The sequence below is a fragment of the Ictalurus furcatus genome, chromosome 16 (genome assembly GCF_023375685.1).
Source record: "Ictalurus furcatus strain D&B chromosome 16, Billie_1.0, whole genome shotgun sequence".
In the NCBI taxonomy this organism is placed as follows: Eukaryota; Metazoa; Chordata; class Actinopteri; order Siluriformes; family Ictaluridae; genus Ictalurus; species Ictalurus furcatus.
This window is the reverse complement of record NC_071270.1, coordinates 19,697,596-19,722,520: the sequence shown is the minus strand read 5'-3', so window position 1 is coordinate 19,722,520 and position 24,925 is coordinate 19,697,596. Positions and strand designations below refer to the sequence as shown.

At 38.4% G+C, this 24,925-nt stretch overlaps 1 protein-coding gene across 2 annotated transcripts in view; it reads left to right on the top strand.

Annotated features, from left to right (window-relative positions):
* LOC128620559 (A-kinase anchor protein 2) overlaps positions 1-24,925 on the top strand; it is an 83,496-nt gene that overhangs the window by 49,661 nt on the left and 8,910 nt on the right. For both annotated transcript variants that reach the window (XM_053645699.1, XM_053645700.1), the window contains exon 10: positions 21,010-23,173. In XM_053645699.1, coding sequence (XP_053501674.1) covers positions 21,010-23,173 — 2,164 coding nt within the window. The remainder of the gene's footprint in view (positions 1-21,009; positions 23,174-24,925) is intronic.

Below are 24,925 nucleotides of genomic sequence, written 5' to 3'. Positions count from 1 at the left end.
TGTTTACAACAGCTATGAGGAGACCACATGGTTCCAACCATTAGTCAATGCTAGATCACAGCACAGCCATAAATCCTGATTCAGCAGTAAAAAGAGGCCATCATTCATTTCATTGATGTCTTCATCATGTCTGTGTCTGCCTGGGCTGAGAGAGGTACTCAAATTTAAGCACACTGGTCTAGCTGTAATGGTCAGTATAGAGTTACACATCAAGCTCCAACAATGAAGACCACTGCAAGAAAAGGGATTTTTTTTTTTTCCATCAGAATTGAATTAGGAGTATAGTTTGAGCTTTTCCTCACAGCTCATCAAAGCCTTTTCAGATCTTTGTTCATCACATGAGAGTACTCAGACATTACAGCTACAGGCCAAATCAGATTTTTAGAATTGCATCTTGCTTTTCCTGTCTCCCAGGCATTGTTTGATTGTATGTTCATAAAGGATGAAAAGGGAGAACATTGCCAGTCGCAGTCTGATCTCAGTGAATATCATACTCAAATATCCAAAAAGTTGCTCCATGAATATTACTAAGATCACAGTCCACACGATATATATGTATGTATGTGTATATATATATATATATATATATATATATATATATATATATATATATATATATATATACATATTCAGAAAATCACAATAGAAACAATGGATATTTACATTTTCCAAATCTCTAGTTCACAAACCACTAAAGAGACAGATGCAGCAGCCCTTTAGTATTTTAGTACGTCCTGCTTCCACCTCCCCATATGTACACTGTCTCAAACACTCAAAAGGTTTCCAAAGCTTCAAATATCATGTTACTACCACTGTCAACACTTTGCTTGTCATCTCATAGGTCACTAACTAGCCAAGCTGAGTCTCTGCCATAACTCAATGCGACACCATTGTATACCTGCATTGCAGTTTGGAATTTTGAGTCCAGCATTTGCTGTCTCCACTACTTCTATGTTGGATTTATCATTGACATGACATTGAATGTTTTTGTGTATTTTTAAGGGCTAAGAGTGAAACCTGACTGCTAACTGTCAATGCCATTGTAACTCACAGGAATAACAGAGGATAAAGAACCAATGAACAAATTAGCACTAGAACCACTAAGCACATTACAAACTTTTAAATAGAAATGCAGTTAATGTAGATTTTTCATGTAATTCTTACCAGGCTTTTGTGGCATTGCTAAAAATAACAGTTATATTATGTGTGCTTGACACAGATATTCCCAAAGTAATAACATTAGATATCATTAACGATAAAATCATCCATTATCACTGTTCTCGGTAGCACACACTGGAATAAAATGGCATATGCACATTAAATAGACGCAGAAAAGGCCAGAATTAATTACATAATCTGATCTGAGAGGATGGACATACAAAAACAAAGTTGAATCTGCACTTGAAAGAGAAATTAACAAAGCTGGCATTTGCAGCTGTGCTTCTGAAACCCAATGGGACTTTGAGAGTCTGCTTTTAGCTCATCTGCTTAGCAGGATGAAAAAATGTGGCACTGTTGTTCTCTCTTCTCATTTCTTTTGGAATTTTATAGCTGAGGTTTTTCTTATTTTTCTCTTCATGTACCATGTTAACCAAGCCAACACAATTAATCCATGCAGAAAAGCATTTTCTTTATTATTCTCAATGACTGTGTCTATGAATTTCTAACTAATGTACTAATGCTTTTTCATGTTCATTCAGCCAAAAGGAACCGATGGGGATTATCTGGGAATAGTGGAAATTTTATTACCCCTGTTCATTTATGGAACTTAACCATTATGTTTTCATCTCTATTTTTCAATCACTACTTACTGATTCTCTCTCTCTCTCTCTCTCTCTCTCTCTCTCTCTCTCTCTACAGACACACACACACACACATACATATATATATATATATATGTGTGTGTGTTTGTGTATAATCTTCAATCACTACTTATGCATTATCTCTCTCTCTCTCTCTCTCTCTCTCTCTCTCTCTCTCTCTCTCTATATATATATATATATATATATATATGTGTGTGTGTGTGTGTGTGTGTGTGTGTGTGTGTGTGTGTGCACTTTGCTTTGAGATCGCGTGCTCAGCAGTATGTGCTTGGCAAAGGAAATTCAACTCAGCCTACAGGCAAGCAGAAAAGCATTACCAGACACTCACCTGGGTTCTGCAGTTGAATTAAATAAATACTATGATAAACATCATTATTAATAATAATAATACTATAATATACACCCGCTGTCCACTTTAATAGGAACACCTGTACACCTGCACAGTCATGCAATTATCTAATCAGCTGACAGCAGTGCAGTGTATAAAATCATGCAGATACAGGTCAAGAGTTTCAGTTAATGGTCAGATCAAACATCAAGTCAAAACTGGTGCCCTCTTCTCTCTCATAGCCTTGGTTTACTCCTGAACTGCGGGCAATGAAGACAGTGGGTCAACGTCTTGTACGACCCTGTAGAAAAACAGGCCCCAATGTTCATACATTATCTCTTATAGAACATCATCTGAAGTACATAGCAGCACTCAACACTGCACGTTCAATGTACTTTTCCTCTATTATACAACAAGCAAGTTGTAGACCTAGAGTCCTCTTTGCTACAGTGAACAAGCTAATCCACCCCCTGGCTCAGGACTCACATAGCTTTGATTAACTTTGTGACTCATTTCTCCATTTCTGAAGATCCTCTGCACGAATGTCTGTCTGAACACCCTGTCCACCTTTTCTCCACCTTCATTCCCACTTGCCCATCATCAGTCAGTGATTTAATTTTGCATTATAACTCATCATCTTGTTTGTTGGACCCTGCCACAACCTCCCTTCTTGAACACTGTGAGTCAGTCATTTCAGCACCTATTTCACATATGATAAACACATCTCTTGGATCTGCCATTGTTCCAACTGATTGTAAAATTACTGCTGTTACACCAGTCCTTAAAGGTCCCAACTTCTCTCTGCAACTATGGTCCTATTTCTAACCTGTCTTTCATATCTAAACTTCTGGAAAAAGTTGTAGCCTCCCAGTTACAATCACATCTTGCAGCTAATAATCTCTATGACACTTTCCAATCTGGATTTCGCCTATACCACAGCACAGAAACTGCTCTCTTGAAGGTTATTAATGATCTCCTCCTCTCTGCTGACTCTGGTTTTTTCAGTATTCTGATCTTGCTTGACCTGAGCTCTGCTTTTGATACTGTATGCCACAAAACACTCCTTTCCTGACTTTCAGATATTGGTATTACTGGCACTGCTATAACCTGGTTTTCTTCCTACCTCACTAACAGACAATATTTCATCTCAATTAAGAAAAACAAATCCCCTAATGCTCCTTTCACTCAGGGTATCCCCCAGGGTTCTGTACTAGGTCCACTACTGTTCATAATTTACATTCTCCCACTAGGTCAGATCATCCATCGTCATGGTCTCAGTTATCACTGCTATGATGATGACACCCAGATTTATACATATGCACGTTTTGATGAAACACATGCCACCAGCTCATTAACTGCCTGTATCAGTGATGTAAAAATTTGGTTAAACAGTAATTTCCTCAAATGCAATGCTGACAAAACTGAGATTATGATTTCTGGGCCACAAACACTTGTAAGAAATATTCGTGTCGATATTGATGGTGTAGTTGTTCAGTGTAGTTGCACCTCAACTGTGGAACTCTCTACCTCAGAGCCTCCGTGACATCTCCTCTATTTCAATCTTTAAAACTTAAAAATCTTTTTCAATTTAAAACACATCTTTTTTCAGCGCATTATCTGTCTATTACTAATTGATGTTTTATTTCCTGTTTTGTAATTGAGATTAAAACTTCTGTTTAAATGTATATTAATGTACTTTGTCATGTTAAATGTATATGACGTGTAAAGTGTCCTTGAGCTTCTGGAAAGGTGTTATATAGATAAAACTTATTATTATTATTATTATTATTATTATTATTATTATTATTATTATTGTGAGTTGGTTTGAGTATTTCAGAAACTGCTGATCTCCTGGGAATTTCACACACAACAGTCTCTAGAGTTTACACAGAATGGTACAAAAAACATTGGGGGAGTGACAGTTCTGTGGATGGAAATGCCTTGTTGATAAAAGAGGTCAGAGGAAAATGGCCAGATTACTTAGAGCTAGAAGGATATAGTAACTCAAATAATCACTCTTTACAACTGTGGTGAGCAGAAAAGCAACTCAGCATGCATGGAACATCGAACCTTCATTCTGATGTTAGATATGAACATTACCTGTAGATGTTGACCTGTATCTGCATGAGTTTTTGCATTGTGCTGCTGCCACATATATGGCTGATTAGATAACTGCATGAATGTGCAGTTGTTAATCCATCCATCCATCCATCCATTGTCTATACCACTTATCCTACAGGGTCGCAGGGAACCTGCAGCCTATCCCAGGCAGCATGGGGCACAAGGCCAGGTTCACCCAGGACAGGGTGCCAATCCATCGCAGGGCACAATCGTATACACATTCATACACCCATTCATACACTACAGACACTTTTGGACACACCAATAAGCCTATCATGCATGTCTTTGGACTGGGGGAGGAAAGCAGAGGAAACGCCCGCAGCACGGGCAGAACATGCAAAGCTAGATAATGCTGGAACAGAAAATATCATTAGTATAGTGCTTGTTAATTAGCTAAACAACACACTAAAAGACTAGACATTATATTACCAATTTACATAGGGAGATGTTTATAGGCTTTCTTATTGTCAAGTTTGATGTCACTTTGACAAAACACGTAAGTTACATTATTATTGTTGAAATAAGCATCGTGTTATGACTTAAAATAAAACATCGTGACAGAGGAGAATATTGGTTCACGACAGTGTTATGTAGAATTTCCCTGCCCGTTATTTAAAGTGAATTAAATCATATTATTTATCAATTTTCAATGAAAATATATGACAATGCTAGGACACTGTAATGACAGTGGAATGTATATTTTCTCTGACGTTGTGATCATGTGATCACATCATCATCATGTGATCCTGACCTACCAGAGGTATGATTTTCCGGAAGGGGTCATAACGCAATCTCAACAGAAATCAGATGAATTTGAATCAGATGATTTGTCACTCTAGCATCAAATTTGATGAAATCAGTCTTTGTGAGAGTAATGTGTAGGTAGACTTACAGTATGTAAATTGTCTAGAAGGGCTTATGGTTGATTCATAGGGCTAGGAACACCACTCATAATATGTATGTCACTGAGATCACTGTAACTAATATGAAATGCAACTGAATACACAGTGTGTCATATGTCACATGGTTATGTCTTTCATATCTTTTGTTTTAGTTTTCTTGAGCATTCAGCCTTGGATACGGACTGGGGTTCTTCCTCTCTGACCTCAGTTCTCACGCTGTGCTGTGAGCACAAACAAATCAACTTGTTCCTTCCCTCCATCCTGCTATTAATGTGTTCTAAAGAGGCATTGGCATTTTACACTCGCTCTTTCTACACCAGGAAAAGAGTGCTTAGCATTGCCTGAGCTATGGCATACTACAGCTGGATATGTCTATCTGTTTGGACAGAAAATGCTAAATATTTCATCACACTGTTGGTGGTTATGCCATGCTGTGCTTTTATTACAAAAATGTTTGGGTGCAATTAGTTATAATAAGATAATACCCCCTTATAAAATACACTGGAACTGCCATCCTCCATCACTCTCTCGGCTTTCAAACCTTCATCAGTCGAGGATATCATGGAACTCATTACCAAGTCTAAGTCATCTACTTGCTCACTGGATCCCCTTCCTACCACGCTGGTTAAAGTCTGCCTTCTATCAATTTCTCCTATTATCTAATCTATAATTAACTCTTCACTGTCGGCTGTGACTATTCCCTCCTCGTAAAACAATGCTTCCATTACACCAATTCTGAAAAAAACTGGTGCAGATCCTCATGATTTGAATAATTACCAGCCCATTTCTAACCTTCTTTTTAGTGCGAAAATTCTTGAACGGACAGTGGCACCTCACAGCACTGAAACAGCCCTTATTAAAATCACTAATGACCTCCTTTGTGCTGCTAACTCTGGCCTTCTGACCATCCTCATCGTGCTTGACCTCAATACCACCTTCAATCTCCCATTCACTATTATTGGAGCACCTGGCTGACATTGGGGTTAGCAGCACTGTACGTCTCTGATTTTCATCCTACCTCAACGACGGAAAAAAGTTTGTTCAGGTCAAATGTCCAGTCAGAATCGGCCTTGGTTAGTCAGGGTGTCCCTCAGGGATCAGTGCTGGGACAACTCCTCTTTATCATCTACCTTTAAACCCTTGGACATATTCTCTGTCATCATGGAGTGCATTTTCACTGTTATACTTATGAAACTCAGCTTTATATCTCCACTAAAACAAACACCTCCCTGTGACCCCCCCCATAAAAAAATTATTGGATGGCTAATAATTTCTTAAAACTCAATGGCAATAAAAATGAGGTTCTTCTGATTGGTTCTAAGTCCACACTCTCCAAAAATCCCCCTTTCACTGTTACCGTTGACGACAGCACTGTTAACATTTCCTCTCAAATGAACAGCCTTGGTATCATATTTGATAGTTTTCTATCTTTTGGGCTTCACATCAATAATATCTCACGTACTGCCTTCTTCCACCGTCGCAATATTGCTAGACTCCGCCCTTCCCTCTCATATCACAGCACTCAAGTACTTATTCATGCTCTGTTAACATCCCATATTGACTACTGTAATGCCATCCTTTTTGGCATATCTGATAAACTTCTCCACCGGCTCCAAATTACTCAAAACTCAGCTGCAAGAATTACTACTCACACAAAGTCCACTGACCATATCACACCCTCCCTTATTCAGCTCCACTGGCTTCGGTCCAACAACGAGTTCACTATAAAATTCTACTGCTCATATTTAAAGGCATTCATAATCTGGCTTCCTCCTACCTTTTAGATCTTCTTCATCCTTATACCCCTGCCCATTCTCTACGATCATCCTCAGCTTTTCTACTCACTGTTACATCTTTTAAACTCAGCACTATAGGTGCCAGAGCTTTCAGTTGCTCTGCACCCAAATGCTGGAATTCTCTCCCAGTGCATATTCGTCAGCTGGACTCAATTTCACAGTCCAAATCCCAGATTAAAACACATCTGTTCAAATTATCTTATTCATTATAATGAACTCCTCTATATTATTGTTTCATCTATTTTTATTTTGTGTATCTATTTTAACTATGCTGTTCTTTGTATGTGGTCTTTCTGTAAGGTGTCCTTGAGTGTTATGAAAGGCGCCAACAATTAAATGTATATTTATTATTATTATTATTATTATTATTATTATTATTATTATTTTGCTTGAATTTTTTTCAATAGTAGTAAAAGTGTGTCAGAGTTATAGGCTCTCTGAATTTGGGTTGTATGTAGCAAGGACAAACATTCTGATCTATGACAGCCAAATAGATCCATTTAGGTTGCCAGCAGCACACACACACGCACACAGACAGGATAAGCCATGCTGGCCGACCTCCTCACAGCACTACTGAAGTGTCCATGACTAGGTGGAGCTTTTAATGACCTTGCGTGCTATGAAAGCTGTGTTTTGTACATTTATAATGTATGTTCGCAAAGAACAGGAATTCCATTCTTTTTTTCTTTTTTTTTTTGGAAATTAACACTCGCCCACCTGCCAAATGTAGACAAACTTGCCACTTTGATGGGTAAACTAGCAGAGCTACTCAGGCTACTCATCCAGAAAGAAAAGAAAAGAGCATGTTGTAGAATCATCTTTATTTCAAAGCTAGTTATGTAAAGTATGATTTTGGCAGCCTCTGTAGTCTTTCTCACCTTGCAAAACATTAGTTAGGCTCTATGTAGTGACAAATGGCTTAAACGACTAGATCAAACATGCAATAGACCCTGCTGATAGGTATCTTGTTCTCTCTTTTATGAATTCGGCACACTTGATTAACTTTGTTAATAGTGATTTGAGCAAAATTGCACATACACAGATTTTTAAGATATACAGCATTCAGGTGGTCATGTTTTGGCTGGTGAAATTTGCAACTAGCCATAAATTGAGGTCTGGGCCTTGACTGGCTCATTGTAAATCATTCGCGTTCTTGGAGTGCCAGTTTAGCTTTATGTTTAGGTTTAGCTCTACTTCTGATAGCAAATGGTTACACTAGAACTAAATTAGGGGTTTTACAGATACAGGTTGAATACTTATGCGATGCAATAAGAATTTTATTTAAATTGTAACTATATTGATTTTTGCAAAGGTTCATGATAAACAGTGCTGTGTATTCCTAATTATGTCCATTGCAGTTCCAGGTTGTAACACTTTTCAGTGGGGTGAATACTTTTGTAACCTATGGTGTAAATTCTTGCTTCATAAATAAGGTATTAGTCTTTAGCAACTCTCTAACTTGTTTTGGATGTCATATTTTAAGGATGTAATCTGTTTATTGATGCTCACTGGAACAGTGGCATCATTTAGTGTTTGTATATAGCCCAGGTTGTTTTCCATTGTCTCCAGATTGGCTTCTTTTTTTTTTTTTAAACTTTACTCAGTCAAGACCTGCCCAGCCAATTTATTTTGGTCCTGTCTCCACCCCTGTCCTGTCATTGATCTGTTTCCAATTGTACTCAGATGTTCTGTTGATTTAAAATACTTTGAGTCTTGTTCCCTGTGTTTCGATGTTTAGAGCCATGTCTGTCTTGTCATATGATTATGAATTATTCATTGTTATCTTCTCTTCCTTGATTTACACTACGGATAATGACGACAATTCATGGATTGCCCCTTATAAATATGACATAGCTGTTACACACTTCCATCCTGCCTCACATTACAGTTTAGGATCAGCAACCAAATTTGTTTTCAGAATCATATGAGTGCTATCCGTGACACAGGTTTCAATTAATTTTGACAATTCCAAAAGTTGCATACCAAAGAAAATCTTTACATAAATTCTGCAAGTCAATGTCCAGTCCAGACACGGTTTCACAAAACTTTGCCATTAAAGGCATAACCATGTAACTTTGCTTTTGATCTCAACTCAAATCAGGCAAATGGTATCCTTCTCTGATCCTTTGCTTTAAGAGAACAAGCAGGAGAACCATATAATTACTTTTGATGTTAAGCTCATTTTCAGCTCAAAAGCCCTCCCAGATGACTTTGCACAAATGTCCATTGCTGACGTCTGCAGTACGGTAGAACATACTCCCAGTGCGCCTGCTTTTGTTTTTTTGTCCTGTAAGGAGGACAGATAAATGGTGAGCTTTAATTAAAGGAGGAACGGGCATTTAATGAAAATGCTGGGGAAGTAATTGATGTTTAGTACAAAAGCCTCAAGGAATAAAAGAGCATGCTGAAGTATACAGCACCTTGGCAAGTGCTTTGTCGTGCAATGGATAAAAGTCTTATGGTAAGAAATTTTATTTTGCTGTCAGTATTAATTATTATTAACGCTTTGCTAAATAGCTTTGACCAGTCTGTCCTATAAATGTGTTTACTTTGCAAAATCATTAGCCACCAAAGTAATTCTATGTCCTTAATGGCACAGTCTAATGAAAAAGTTAGAAAACAACAAAACAAAACAACAAAAAGTAACATGCTGTTTTAAACATATACATTAAGAGCAAAAAGCCGCAGAATAAAAGATGAAAAATCTGGACACGAATTCTCCACTTGTTTCTCGTCAGCTACTTTTCCAGTGGGAGACAGATGTGATAGCCCGTCTTGTTAAAACTTGTAAACCTGTCTGAACTTTGGCAGAACTGTCATGTGGTGTCAGCTTCATAGAGATCCCATAATGTTTCTTTAAGGATATGTGATAACAGAGAAGGATGGTTCTCATTAAGATGACTCCTTAAAGCTATGGTCATTTTAATATGGCCTAAAATGTTTTACATAATGGAATAAAACAATGGTGCACACCTCTGAGCTACTATAGTCTGTACTTTACTGTATGTAATTGCTTAAATAGTAGTCACACTTATCTTGTTCAATATGGAAATCAAACTTATTAAAATGCTAAATCTATATTCCTATAAATGTAGAAATATTTAGTCACAAGATGTAGTAGAAACTTTCAGTTGCCAAATACAAACAAAATTAGACTATGAACAAAAAAAACACAATAAATAAACAGATATGTTAGTAAACCAAAGTAGACAGTTAACACATAATAATATGGACATTATTATTTAACGCACCAGTTAATAATATCTATAATATTATATTCAGTTAACCAATTAGGGAATTGTAGCTAGGATCATCAATTGGTATAATAATTGGTTGGTTATTTAAGAAATTAAACAAGACTGTGTGCTGTTACTGGAAAATAATCAATAACGAAGTGGAGTGGTGACATTACCAACCCAAAATGTGAGACAGCACATCCTGAAGTGTTTTATTTCTCTTACACCACAGCAATTTGCCACCAATTACAAAGTATATTTATTAAAGAACAACACGTCATACTTTTTATCCATTTATAGTCACATTTTATGTTGTGGAATGTCCATGTAACAAGTTGACACCTACACTAAACAACTAAAAAGAGTCATTCCCTGCCTTTGTCAAAGCTGTGCTGTTATAGAAAATTAATCAAAACCTTCTGACCAGTCAGAAAGTTTTTATCATAAAAAAACGATTACATGTTCAACCCAATCTGGCCGTATGAACACAGTGCATAATGATATCTCTGAAACTAAGGTAGCACTGGTATATTCAATTTCAATCATATTTAACAATGTAATAAAGCTGAAAATGCACTCTGTAGCTTTCAGGGAACTTGTAGGTTTTTCTGAAAAGCAGAATTCCTTACACAGTATGGCAGTCTGCTGTCTGATCACCAAATTTAGAGCAGTTGCTAGTGCTCCATTTCACAACTCCCCCTGGGCCTGCAAAGCAGGCTACTGTATGTCTGAAGACAATCCTGGTTAGATCAGTGAACTTTCATAAATCGCAAGCAGGACGTAGAACCAACCAACATTCATCTCTTAGCCTTCTGCTAATCCTCCACCATATCAGATAATATTATATTATTATTGCAACATTCCCATAAAATCATATTATTATCGCAGGAGTCACACTTTAATTACAGAATAGTAATAAAGTAGGATTTAACTTTATATAAACCACTAGCCTGTTTCTGGCAGAGCTCTAAACTATGTAATGTCAAATTGTCATGTGTCATGGATTCCTTCACACTTGTAATTGGGATTAGAGACCATGTCGGCTCTGCTGTCTACGTATATGCAAAATTGAATTTCATTGTGGTACTAACGTTACAGATGTCTCCAGCATCATGGTCATTATCCTATTAAGGCGTTGTAATTCTCATTCCATTGACCAGACTGCGGTATATTTCTGTGGACTGTGTTCTTATCAATACACTGTCAGATCAGTCATACATTGCATCTAATTCATGCGATGTCTCATAACTACTGAGGCTCACTATAGAAATATCTGTGTGTTAAAATCCATTGATATTTCATCTGATATATGCTATATAGGATTCAATTACATATTAATGAGACATGGATAAATTTAGGAAGAGTAAAGACAAGACATTTTGGAACACCACACGCAAGTTGCAGTAGTCAAGCATTGAGATGACTTGAGTGACTGAAGAAGAACTAGGACAGAAATGGATAAATTCTCAGGATGTGATAAAGAGTAGAACCATGTGCTGAGAACAATAGTAGATTATACAACAATATACAGAGAGTGTGTATTTTTTGAAGGGGTGATCAGAAAGTTCTCAAAGGAAAGTGGAAGTTCAAGGTGTCAGCAATCTTCCAGGGATTTAATTTAAGTTAAGCACTGTGATAAACAGTGAGATGTTTGACAGACATACTGACAGGTGGTGGAGGAAAGAGGCTCAGGCTGGGTATTGGAGAATTTATGTAAAGATTTTCTTTGGTATACAACTTATTTTAGCTATTTTGGAATTGTCAAAATGAATTGAAATCTGTGTCACTGATAGAAATCGTATGATTCTGAAAACGGATTTGGTTACTGATTCTAAACTGTAATGTGCGGTTATATGAGGCAGGATGGAAGTATGTAAAAGCCATGTCATATTTATTAGGGGCAATCCATGAATTATCATCACTGTCCCTAGTGTAAATAAGGGAAGAGAAGATAACAGTGAATAATTCATAATCATATATGATAACACAGACATGGGTCTAAACATCAAAACACAGGAAACAAGACGCAAAGTATTCTACATGAAACACAGAACATGTGAGTATAGTTGGAAACAGACCAATGACAGGACAGAGGTGGAGACAGGACCAAAACAAACGCACATGATAAACAAAACTTAACTGAAAGCAAATGACACAAGTAGGGGTCATCAAGCTGGGAAATCTAAGATCTGGCTTTGCTTGTCTGAAGTGGTTTGTGTGTGCTGCCAGGCTATCTCAGGCTGCTGACAGTATACAGATGAGCCTCCTACGCTGTGTATATGCAACCACCTTCTCCAGATTAGAGGTTATATTTTCAGCAGTGCTTGAAGCAGGGTGTGAGGCCTTCGCCTGCCTGTCCTCCCAGTTTGTTCTCCCACTGATCTGCCTCTAAATGCACAAAGCTTTAAGGGGTAACTACTGTAAGTTCTCCATGAATTCTTACCTTTTATATAGTCTTATATCATTTGTTCATTCAGTGGAGTATTGATGAATCAGGATTTCTCTCAAGTGCTCTTAGCACAATAGTCATAACCCTCCCATAATAGCATGGCACCATAGAGTTTTCAAGCTACTGTGTGTATGCAGTAAGTGCTTCATCTTGATCAGGGTCATGGAGGGTCCACAGCCTATCCCAGGGACACTGGGTGCACGTAAGGAATACACATTGGATGGGAGTCCTGTCCATTGCAGGGCACAATGCACACACTCATTAACACCAAGGGGTATTGGGGATTTAGCATAGACAATCCAATTATGTGCATTTTTGGATAGCAGGAGGAAACTGGAGAACCCAGAGGAACAGGGACAAAAGCACATGAGGGGGAACTGGAGACCCTGGAGCTGTAAGATTCTACTCACTGTACCACCATGCCACCATTTTTTGGATAGTTAAGGGTTCTTAGCTTGCCTGTCTCTCTGATAGGGATTCAATAGAACCTTCAAGGATTTCTCAAGCATTTTTCCTCTATAGGACTTTTTTATAACCTATTTCAGAGTACATGCTTGTGCTGGCTTGTATAAAGTATTCACATCTCTCACAAACCTCACAGTCATTCCTATTTCTACTTCAATGAGTTCTTTTTTCTCAAAATCGTTGCCTACACAGAAGAGGCGGTATGCTAGAGGATGTCATCTAACCTTTTAATTACTTTAGCAGTTGGTTTGTTTTTTAAGGTTTCTTTCTTCAAAGAAATGGGTGTAACCTGATTTCTTTTGCTATGTCCTGTCTATTGTTCTGAATAATGTGTGTTTGTGTGTGTTTGTGTGTGTGTGTGTGTGTGTGTAACCATCAGTGGCCTTGTGTATTGATTTGCTCACACTGACCTATATTTCAGCAAAACCTTCTATCCATGACCTTCACAAACCATCCTTGCTGTAAGGTTCAAATTGTGTTTAGTTTTTCTTGACAATCTTAAGGCATCGTGAATTATGCCAGAAAAGCTCTGCTTTTTGAACCTTAAAGACAAGCGTTTTGTGAAGCATTTAATTTCATGGTAATTGCATGGTAAGCATGTCTGAAGCAGTTTGTATAGCTTAGGTTGTTTATGTTAACTTGTTTCTGCTCAGCAGTGTTGTAGGTCTGCTGTGATGTGTAACACCAACTATTAGACATCAAATGGAGTTTTATGACTAGACAAAAAAGGTCTCTAATAAGTGAGTGCCTGCTTATAACTGTGATATTTGGTACATCACAGGCTGGTGTAATTACAGAGTATACACTTGGGATCAGCGTAACACTCTAGGTGTTAATTTTAACAATAGTGATTTTGCTGTGTGGGCTGCTAATGGAGGCGGCTCAGTGCCTTGGCATGCAGAATTGTTAGACACACGGTTGTTTTATTCCGGGCGTTGGTGGTGTTTGAGTGAGAAGAAAAACTGATAAAACATCAATTTCACGCAATTTGGTGGTGATACAGCTGGCTGTGTGTTTCGAAATACAGAAACATGGATTTTCCATTTGGAGCTATTGGGCATTACAGAAGATAGATAAGGCCATTGCTTGATTACTAAAGCGTCCTGAAATTCCTCTTTCAGGGAAATCACAAATATGAAACTAAATGCTCACTGTGGAAATTAAAGCCAGATATTGCTTGGTGAAATTTCCCATGAGTTCAGCTGCTCCAGTTTCTGAGTAAGGGTCTGAAAACTAAACCACATGTAGCACATTAATCATGTGCTGTATTATAAAACCTTTTATCTTTTAACATAAAACATTTTTGTAAATCTTTTTTATGTACAGCACACTGGGACATTAAATTTTAATAAAAAAAAATCAACTTAATGGCACTTAGTATTGCTGCAAGATTAAATACTTATTATTGCTTAGTATTGCTTATGTATTGCTGCAGGATAAAAGGTGCAGGCAGAAGGAATTCAAGGCGATCAATCATCTGTCTAAACTGAGATACTTTCAATAGATTGTAAAAACACCTAAAGCTAAAAAAAAATTCAATAACACCATATCATATTATGGGCCATACTCAAGTTCCGATGACTGTCTCACTTGGCATGCATTTAATGTTGATAATTTTGTTACAGTTTTTAAAAGATCTCTGGAATTATAAACTATACTTCACTTCACCCCCTATAGGGAAACAGTCAAGGATTCTATGTAGAACAGAGATTTTCTCTTTCACAAAATGTTCCAAGGAGACTGTAAAATGTGAGAAGTCTCAAAAAACACACTCCTGCCGCTATACATGTTTTCTATTTAAGTCATAGTAAAGAATCCTTAGTGGGAAAAATCATAGCTATTTTCACTGAAATGACAGGAATAGTATAATTTGGTATTGAACATTATATTAATATTTTAGTGCAGAGTAACTTAAATAAATAACCTTGATTTAAAGTAGCAACAGTCAGTTCTCAATAAGAGCTTACTGTAACCTTGGTTACTCTTATCAGTATGCAATTGTTTTCTGTGGTTAATTTAAAACCCAGAAAAAGTCAGTTCATTCGTTATGCCACAAGGACATTAAAAGTCTTAGATGGCATTTTCCCTGGGACGAGGACTCATTGTGCTATTTTTGCTTCAGCATTTCAAAGACAATAATGCGGTCCACTCTATCACACACAATGATAAGAATAGATCATTGCGTACTACACACCAGAACGGTTAGTGAAATACAGGGGTGTGTGGAATATTTTTGCTGCTAAGAAAACAATGTTAAAAAGTATACTTTAACATTAATAGCTAGAACCCTTAAAGACTCTAGATTTACTTATTTAAAGAGTGTTTACTGTGTAACTGCAACGTGCACTGTGGCTTAGTGGTTAGCACATTTGCCTTGCAGCTCACGGGTTGGGGGTTCAAATCATGCCCCTGCCCAGTGTGCATGGAGCTTGTAACTTCTCCCCATGCTGCCCCAGGTTTCCCAGTCCAAAGACGTGCGTTGTAGGCTGATAGGCATTTCCAATTTGTCTATAGTGTGCGGTTGCAATGCAGGTTGCAAGGTTGGCACCCTGTCCAGAGTGTGCCCTGAGTTCGATGGGATAGGCTCCAGGCTCACCTGTAGGATAAGCATTACGGAAAATGGATGGATGTGATTGGAGGAGAAACAACAAAAGATCTGAAACTGTAATGTTTCATATTAGAAAACTAGAGTCTCTGAACTATGGCCCATTTTTTTCATTAAATGTCCAGTGCCCAGATTACACTAGACGAACCCTGAGGTTCCTGTCTGGTAATATGTCCTAAAAGGAGGATGCTGTAATAGAGCGTGAGGGTATCTGTTTGTCTGTGGTGTAAGCATTGGCATAAATCCGTATTTCCAAGATGAAATTTTTTGAGTCACTCCTTATTCTGTCATAGTTGGAGGATACACCTAGAAAGTGGCGCTCATATTTAGGCTGGGCTCACTGACACTGACTCCACCCAGCAATCCTGTAATCTCCTTTTTAGGTGGTGTTACTACTCCATTGCATCTGTCTGGGGGTCTAAAGTGTGTTTTGGGGGCTTTTTTGTGTGATACAAGGCTATGTGTAGGTGGGGCAGAGGGACAGAGGACTGGCTCTGACACAGGGGTCTTTGTGTATGAGTGTCCAGGGAGCACATTCCCCTCTCTCAAAACCAAACCCCCTCTGCCTATGACATCATAGCCCATAGCCAGAGAAGGCAAGAAATCAGAGAGGCAGAGAGAAGAGAGGCATTGTAGAAGAGAGGGGGGAAATCAGGAGGAAACAGAACATGGAGAGTGGGTGAGGTGTGCCTCTGGTTCACATACACACTCAGAAGGAGGAGGAGGAGGAAAAAGGGAAATAGAAGGAGTAGCCAGGAAAAGGATTGTGTTGTGCTAGGCAGAGTTTCATTGGCTTTCTCAAAGACCAGTAGAACTTTATGTGAAGAGCTTTATTTGGGTCATGACTGCCCTGCAGTGTAGGGATGTTAAAAGGGAAATTTGGTCTCGCAGCTAGGAGTTTATCATTTGCCTGGATGGAAAGGGACTTTCTGTTTTGATTCTCCACTCATTGATTGGAAACTTTGCCAAGTGAATGACTGAAAACTTAAAGAGAAGTTGGAGGGAATTCATTATTAAAAGGTAAATTTGGCACATTGATATCGCCATCTTTGAAATGCTGTTTAGCTCATTGTGTTTATAGCAAAATCCTAAAATTCAGGCAGGTTTTATGAGTCTGAAAGAATTCTGGTTATTCCAGTGTGCTCAAGTCAAATCTCACTAATATTTTGGTCATTCAAACCGAGCTGTTGTTTTTAATTCTTATCTTGGTGAGATGTTGTTTCTGTAAAGAGAATGAAAAGGAGGATTTGAGGATTGTCAGCAGTGTTGTGTGATGCTCCTTTGATTGCATTCTGTGCTTTCTGTCAGACACTCAAAACCTCAGAGTGCTGGCCAAAGGCTTCTAGCATTACCAACATGCTTTCAGCAAGTTTTGTTTGAGCAAGCGATTCCAACCCAGTGTGTCTTCTGCGTCAGGGGAGGTCCGACTGTGTTAATCATGTGTAATCTGCTAATCATTCCCAGATGCTTCAATGCTAACATTTCAAGAATGTTACAAAAATGTAAGGAGTGAAATCCATCTAAGCACTGTTTATGATGGTCTCATTTACTTTGCACACAAATACTCACAGAAACACATGCTTTCATTAAACGAGCCAGGGCTGCGTATCCTTCATCGCTTGTATTAGGCAGCGGGAGCCTCGAGTTCAGCTGAACTATGTGGGGAATGTCAGAGGCGGCCCAGCGGGCATCCACATCCCCCCACTGAGATTGAGACTTATTACAGCCTAAGCTGCCAAGAAGCATGACCAAGACTGAGACCTAGAGAAAGTGAGAGAGAGAAGGGAAGAATGCTGGGGTCACAAAACTCAACAAGGCAATCTATAGGTAAGGGAGTGTTGCAGGACAGGTTAGGACAGGAAATGTGTGGCTAGTGAGCTGCCGCAGACATCTCAGAAGGGGGCAGTTTCCATCTGTCTGTCCTTATGCCAAAATAAAAATGTGATGGAGATTTGAAAATTGCAGCATGTCTGTGTTGGAATTGTTAGCATATTGATAAAGGGGCCATGATATGATGGTAATGGTAATTGCAACACCTTGTGGCCTCATTCCTACAATATTCACAAACCCTTTTAGCCCTTCTGTTTCAGATGAAGATACCCTCTAGGAATGTAACCAAATACGAATACATTATTCAGAATGAACAGATAATTTGTTCTAAACTTTTTTTTAGAATGCTTGCCAGAGCATCTGGTTGAGACTAGAGGTGCATTTCAGGACTCGGATCCTGCAGTATGCAACAAAAGCAGGAGCAAATGCAGGAAATTTTACTTTCAATCGGACACAAGTGAATGGTCAGATATCACGCTCATGGGACAAACAAGTATGTGCAGCATTGTATGATGCATTTACAGCAACCTTAGTAACTGCCTGGTCAGGGTTGCAATGGCTTAAATTAGGCAATTAGTTTGTTTATATTTTGGGAAATAAAACCTAAAACCTAAATTCATTAGAAAATATCAGGCAGGGTTTTTTCTGTGTTTTACAGTGTGTTTAGTGTGAATATTAAACAGATACAGGTAGAGATAGTGTCATTGGATTACACCACTATTACCCATTGAGAACAATAACAATCCCATAATACAATACAATACAATGAATAGTCCTTCACACTGAAAATGTATCATGGCCCGTTAGAAATGCTATTGCTAAAGGGATTGGAAGCCCATTTTATGTGGTAATGATTCAGTTTCCTTATTTGATCCAGATTTGTGTTGCAAATGTTGTCTTGATTTTTTTATGGTTTGGATTCAGAGGTCAAATGATCAAGTTCCTTTAAGTTTCCAGATGAGTGTTGAAATAACACTGAGTTCATCAGTAAAATGACCAGCTTTGAGACAGATTAATCTTTTGTTACTTGGAGAGGCTCACATCACAGAAAATTTCAACACTGGCTCAGAGGTATACATATCAGAGGTATATATAGGGCATATAGAGAAGATGGATCATCCTGTGGTAGTGAGCACACCCTGAGGCAAAAACAAGTGGGAAAGAACAGGGGCTTTCATTGAAAACTGTCTGATATAACAAAAAGACGCATTAAAGACATGCCACATGACCCCTCCCAATGTGTATAAACAGTGCCTTGAAGACAATGAGACAAGCGTTTCATTAGAATTAGTGTTTTTGTAAAACCAAACCAGAAATGATCTGGTGCAGATGTGTTTTAGGGTTATAAAGGCACTGAAAATGTTTTAAGGAGAGAATTGCAGAACTTACGTAAAAAAAAAATAAATAAATAAATAAATAAAAAACATTTATTTATTTTTGCAGATGTTAGTTTACAACAGAGACCTGGGGAAAAGTTCACATTCTGAAAAGCACTTCAGAATGTTTAGCTAAACATGACTAACTTGATATCCAAACATAATATGATGCATGTCTGGTGATAGATATGCCTATTCTTTTTATCCAGAGAACTTTAAGAGATTGTCATGTTTTATACAAGTATATTGGCCTCATTCCAGTGCTATGTGTACTTCTCTTTTTGTGTCCAGTGACACATAGTCAACAGAGCACTTAAAATATATATGGGCTTGCTGTAAGTTGACACATACCATATATAACTTCTTTCTCACTGCTCGTTATTTGTATGAGGTGTGTTTAACAGCACCTGTGTTATTTACAGACCAGAGACCTTTCACAAACACTAACTGTTAACCAACAGGGAACAATTAAAACTGCTCAGGCATGCACACCTACAAGTAAATGTAATTGCTGAGCAATTGAATTTCTGTTGTTCACTGAACCTGTTGTCAGTGTGCACTCGTATGAAAAGTCAGTAATTTTCTACATTGTAAATCTCTTTGAAATGTTACATGTTTATGAAATTTTACAGCTCAATGCTGTGTTTCAGCAGGAGACATGCTGAAATTTTGGGGGAATCAAAAAATATGAGCATCCAAGAAGCCATAAGCATAGGTTCTTGGGACAAATTATTAAAATTTGTGTGATGGTCTATAAAAACAGTCACTCTACCTAAAGATGTCTAAGATCTTGTTAGCTATTTGTGATTTCCTCGCACAGTGAATATCAGGCTTTGATCAAGTTGCTGGATAGCTATGTGCCATAGCAAAATAAGCCAAATCTATCCCTTTCTGATCAGATACTGATTCATAAAATGTTTGTGATGCTCCTTTAAAATCAGGCTTTAAAATGATGTCACCGTATTTGTAGTTTAGATACCCAAGTAAAGTTCTAGCAAAAGGAAAAACTATTTAAGTTCAGAAAAGCTTGTAGTTTTCCAGAACTATATATAGAAGAAAATGTTAAAATGTCACTATATGAAATGTTTCCCAGTCCATCATGCATTTACTATACCTCTTCTTTACTCCCTCCTAGATTTTCTAGTTAATCTAGGATTTTGTGCATATTATATACAATGCCCATATTTATAATTCTGACATCAAAAACAGTCTGCCTTACCTGGTTAAAAGACAACCATTTAAAATTATGATGAGCTGACTCTATGGTATTTTCCCCTGAAGACTGATGGGCTTTAGGATCTTTGTGACACCCTTCTATATCTCACACATCAGAGACTCCACTTCACTCAGCTCCTCAATCTGTGTCAAACCCCTAGCGGATTATCCCTTTATTAGTCCCCTGTAAACAAAGAAGACTCAGCTGACCTAAAATCAATTCCACTTTTTCAGTGAAATTATTCGTTTGGCCATTAAACAGCACCATCTGGAGCAGACAGGGAACTGAGCCAGACAGAATACCCTTTAAGGTTCCCATTAACATAATTTCTTTACACAAGATGATTAAATTATTGACATTTTCATCTGGAAACAATTCTGACTGTACAATAATATAATATACAAAAAAAAAAAAAAATCTTGCAATACATTCAATTTTCTTGGAATCATGGGTAGCTGGTGAGCACAGTTATAAATAAGATTGTGTATTTTGTTATTCCATAAGAATGGGTTTCTTGTATACTTCACTCTCTGTGGTGTCCTATGATTCGATTGTCATCACTGTGGATTCTAAAAGGTTTCCTCTTAAATTATTTATACCTAGGATCAGATTGCCTGGGTCAGAGTTCAACAAACCCATTCAAACACATTATCTTTCACATCTTATCATGTTGTATTCCTCTATTATGCATGATGGTCCAATGCAATGCTTCCTTTCAGCTCTGTGCTGTGCGCAGATTACGTAAACATAAGAATAATAAGGGTTAAGCTTATGTTATGTTCCCCAAATGGTGGCTCCATTACTAGTATGAGATGTCAGAAGAAATGACCTGAGCTCATTTTAGGTTTCTGTTTGTTTTCAGAAATCTTGCCAGCTCATAGAGGATGACACTGAACTAAAGAGCAGAAGGACCTCAGAGAAGAGCCTGAAGAGTGTCAGTTTCTTAGACCCAGTCAGTGTTATAAGTGGAGGTAAGACTGACATGGAGGTTGAGGTGCAAAGCAAAAGCCAGCTTAATCATGCATCAAATGGCCAGAATGGTGTGAAGCACAAAGGAGAAGTGCTGGATGAAGGAGAAGTTGCCCAGGAAATACGTTATCTCGACGAGGTGCTTGAGGCCAACTGTTGTGACACTGGAGCTGAGATGACTTCAAATGGAACTTATTCCCCTGTGTTCCAAGCAATATATGTTGATGGAAATGGGCCATCTGTTCACATTTCTGATGCGTCATCCTCAGTAGGTCATGAAGTAGTTGTAGAAGGAAAACAACAGACCACCTATGTTGAAGACAGTCTGAACAGTTCCAAACCAAATGGTCATCCAGGAATAATAGGTGATGACTACAATAGGTCACCTGATAATGATACAGTCAAGAATGAGGCCCGATTTGAACTTCGTCCTTTCTATGAAGAGAAAAAGCCATCCAAGCTTTTTGATACCCCAACAGAGAAAGAAATAAGGGTGAAAAAGGTCAGGCCTTCAGAGGAGATTGCAGAGCTGGAGAGAGAGCGCTTGGAGCTCATTCGCGACCAAGCAGTCAAGAAAAATCCAGGAATTGCAGCAAAGTGGTGGAACCCACCACAAGAAAAGACACTGGAGGAGGAGTTGGAACCAGAAAAATTAGAGTCACTAAGAAGATATGAAGAGAGGAAGCAGAAGAGGCCTGAAGCAAACCGAGTACCACAGCCGTCCCCTAAACAGACAGTCTCCTTTTTCCAGCCTGAAATGGGAAATAAGGAGGACATTGTGGTTCAAGGGATTGATTTTTCTGCAGCTCGCCAACAGTTCCTTCAGATGGAGCACAGTAAGCACCAACAGCAACAGCCAGCCACAAAAAGAAGTGTGTCTCCCCAGATATACTCTGCCAAACCGTTCTCCAGGGCCTCTGATATTGATAGGTCAAGCAGCTCTATAACAGTCACCAGCCATGGTAGAGTCACCCTGGAAGATGGCGGTGAAATGAACCATGTAAAAATTGAAAGGGTTTTTTGCAGTTCTGGAGATTCTCCCATACAAAGCAGGGACAGTATGTCTGACACTGAAGTGAAAAATGATGACTTTACCTGTGCCCGAGCAGTGATGACCATCCTCAAGGATGAAGACTATGAATTGCACCACCAATCCATTAACAGTTCCTCTCATCCTGAGGAGATAGACTCCGGATTGGATGACCTATCTCTTAGATCTCAGGATACCACTATGCTCGAGACCTTGTCCAATGATTTCAGCATGGATAACATAAGTGACAGTGGTGCCTCCAATGAGATCATAAGCGCCGCCTTGGAGAATTCCTTTGGTGACTACTCTTTCCCCTCTACCCCACTGGCCACAACACCTATTAGTGGGAAAGTGGAGGGCAGCACCAAATCACCAAGTTGCACCTATCAAACAGACAGCTTGACAGAGGAGGAACTTGAATATCATGCAGGTATCTTGGTCCAAAATGCCATCCAGCAAGCTATTGCACATCAGACAAACAAATGGGAACCACTCCAGGCTGTGCAGCAGTCCTCCCCAATCCCAGAGCGACAAGAAGAGACTTCAGAACCTTCACCACCAACACCTGAGGAGAAATCTCCTTACATGCCACCTGATACAGAGCCATCCCCTGTGGAAGAAAAGAAAACCATAGCTTCTACAACTACTGTACAGGTGCCTACAGCTCAAGCAACTTCAGTTATAACGGTGAATGCTTACAGGCCCCCAAGTCCTTCTCCTCCACCAAGTGAGAAGCCAGATTTCAGCTATTTCAGTAAGTACTCAGAGGCAGCAGAGCTCCGAAGCACAGCATCTGTGACTACTGCACAAGGCACAGAAGTCACCTCAGGGCCTTTCAAACTGCGTTCACGCAAGCAGAGGACTCTGTCCATGATTGAGGAAGAGATCCGGGCTGCCCAGGAACGGGAGGAAGAGCTTCGCCGGGAACGACAAGCCCAGATTTTGCATCCCAGCATTAATCCCATTCACAAACAAAAGACCAACAGCCTTCCAGCCAAATTAGTCCTTGGTGGGAAGACAGCTCCTGGTAAGCCAGTTTTATATTCTGTACATAGAGAATAATATTTGGGTAGCAGTTCTGCTACTTCTACAGTTTGAGTGCACTTTGTTTATACTCTGACCTAATTCTTGTGCTAGCCTATTTTATATGGTCATGTAAAGCAGATCTGCTAATGCTATTTACAGTAATTAAATGCTTTCTACATTCTCTATATTAATTTTCATAGTACTGAGACACATCTGTAAAATATGTATGATGAGCTATTTGAAATGACTGAAGGTAACCAAAATGAAATGGCCTAGACTGGAATATTAAAAGTCACTCTTATTTGGTCCCAGACCATTAACTTTAAATGAACAGCCACAGAGGACACAGGTACATGTCATAGATTTGTTAAAACTAAAGGAACAGATAACCACCTGCACTACTTTAGGATGCCACAGAAGGTAGCACCAAAACCTTGACCTAATTGCATTATAGCCCAACATTTGACAGTCATTAGCTACCACCTTTGAGTCATATTTCTGGACTCTCCTAGTTTTAAGATTTTTGAAAGGAATGGGTTGGGTTTGTGAAAGGTGCACATACTTCCCCACAGACCAGCAACAGTCATGGGCAGTGTTTAAAAATAAAAGTAGTGTGCTGCGTCTATACCACTGTCTGGGACAAATGACTGCTTTGAGTTTGTTGCTTTTGTTTGTCAGACTTTCAATCTTATATTTATTTGACAGCAAGCTTTCACAAAGTTTTTTAAAATGTAGGTTGATGGAAAACAGTGTATTATTTGTCACATTTGTTTTACTTAATGGTAAAGAGCAATACATAAACGTGTTTATCTTTAAATCTCAATCAATTACTGCCCTCTGGTGGTGGCACAATGAATTGCACAATATTGTTACGAATCCCTTCTATACAATGGCAAAGGCTCAAGGTCATCATGGGTCAGGCTGACTCAAAGGCCGCCACTGTATCACACCAGTGTTATAGAACCTTCATCAATCCATACTTTTATGTTTCAGATAACAACATACTTTTTTAGGATTATGTTTAAATATAGGACTACAGAATGAAGACTTTCTGGATCATGTGTTGAGAGCTGGTTGGAATACTAAAGTTAAATTAATGGGGGTAGTCAAAGATCGCTTTAGAGACTTTGGAACACATTATATTTTGTCACGGGAGCGTTGTTTTTCTATACCTAAAAAATCGTTACCATTTAGTAATATTTTACTTAAATTTTAAAGGTTAAGAGTCCAGTCATTGTGATTATAACATATTGTAAACAGGGATATTTCAGTTGTACTTTTGAAGATATTCTACTGAACCCTACATATTCATTGTTTTACTTATTGTTTTATGATTTTGCATACAGTTGTAATAATAATTATCAGTCATCTTTACGCAAAACCATTGAAAACTGAAGTTATGAAGTTTTGTATATTGCAAAATATCATAAAACAAACAATTTTATTTATTTTTTAGATGGAAACAAATTTTCAAGTGACAGAATAGTAGTATACAGTATTTGTTAATATATCTTTAGTCTGCTGCTTCTTTTAAGGTATGACTGTCTCAAGATTTTGCTTAGGACTTAACAAGGCACTGGTCTATAGGCCAACAAATTCCTTCCATTAAAATCCCTTCAGCTTAAATGAGGAATGACAGTATAGAGCTACAAGCAAACATTAAAGGTTATCTCCCCTTCTCTGCCTTCTGCACTACTTATCGTCAAGAATGTGTCTTAGAGTAGCTTTCTCTTTTTCTCTCCTCAGTGTTATC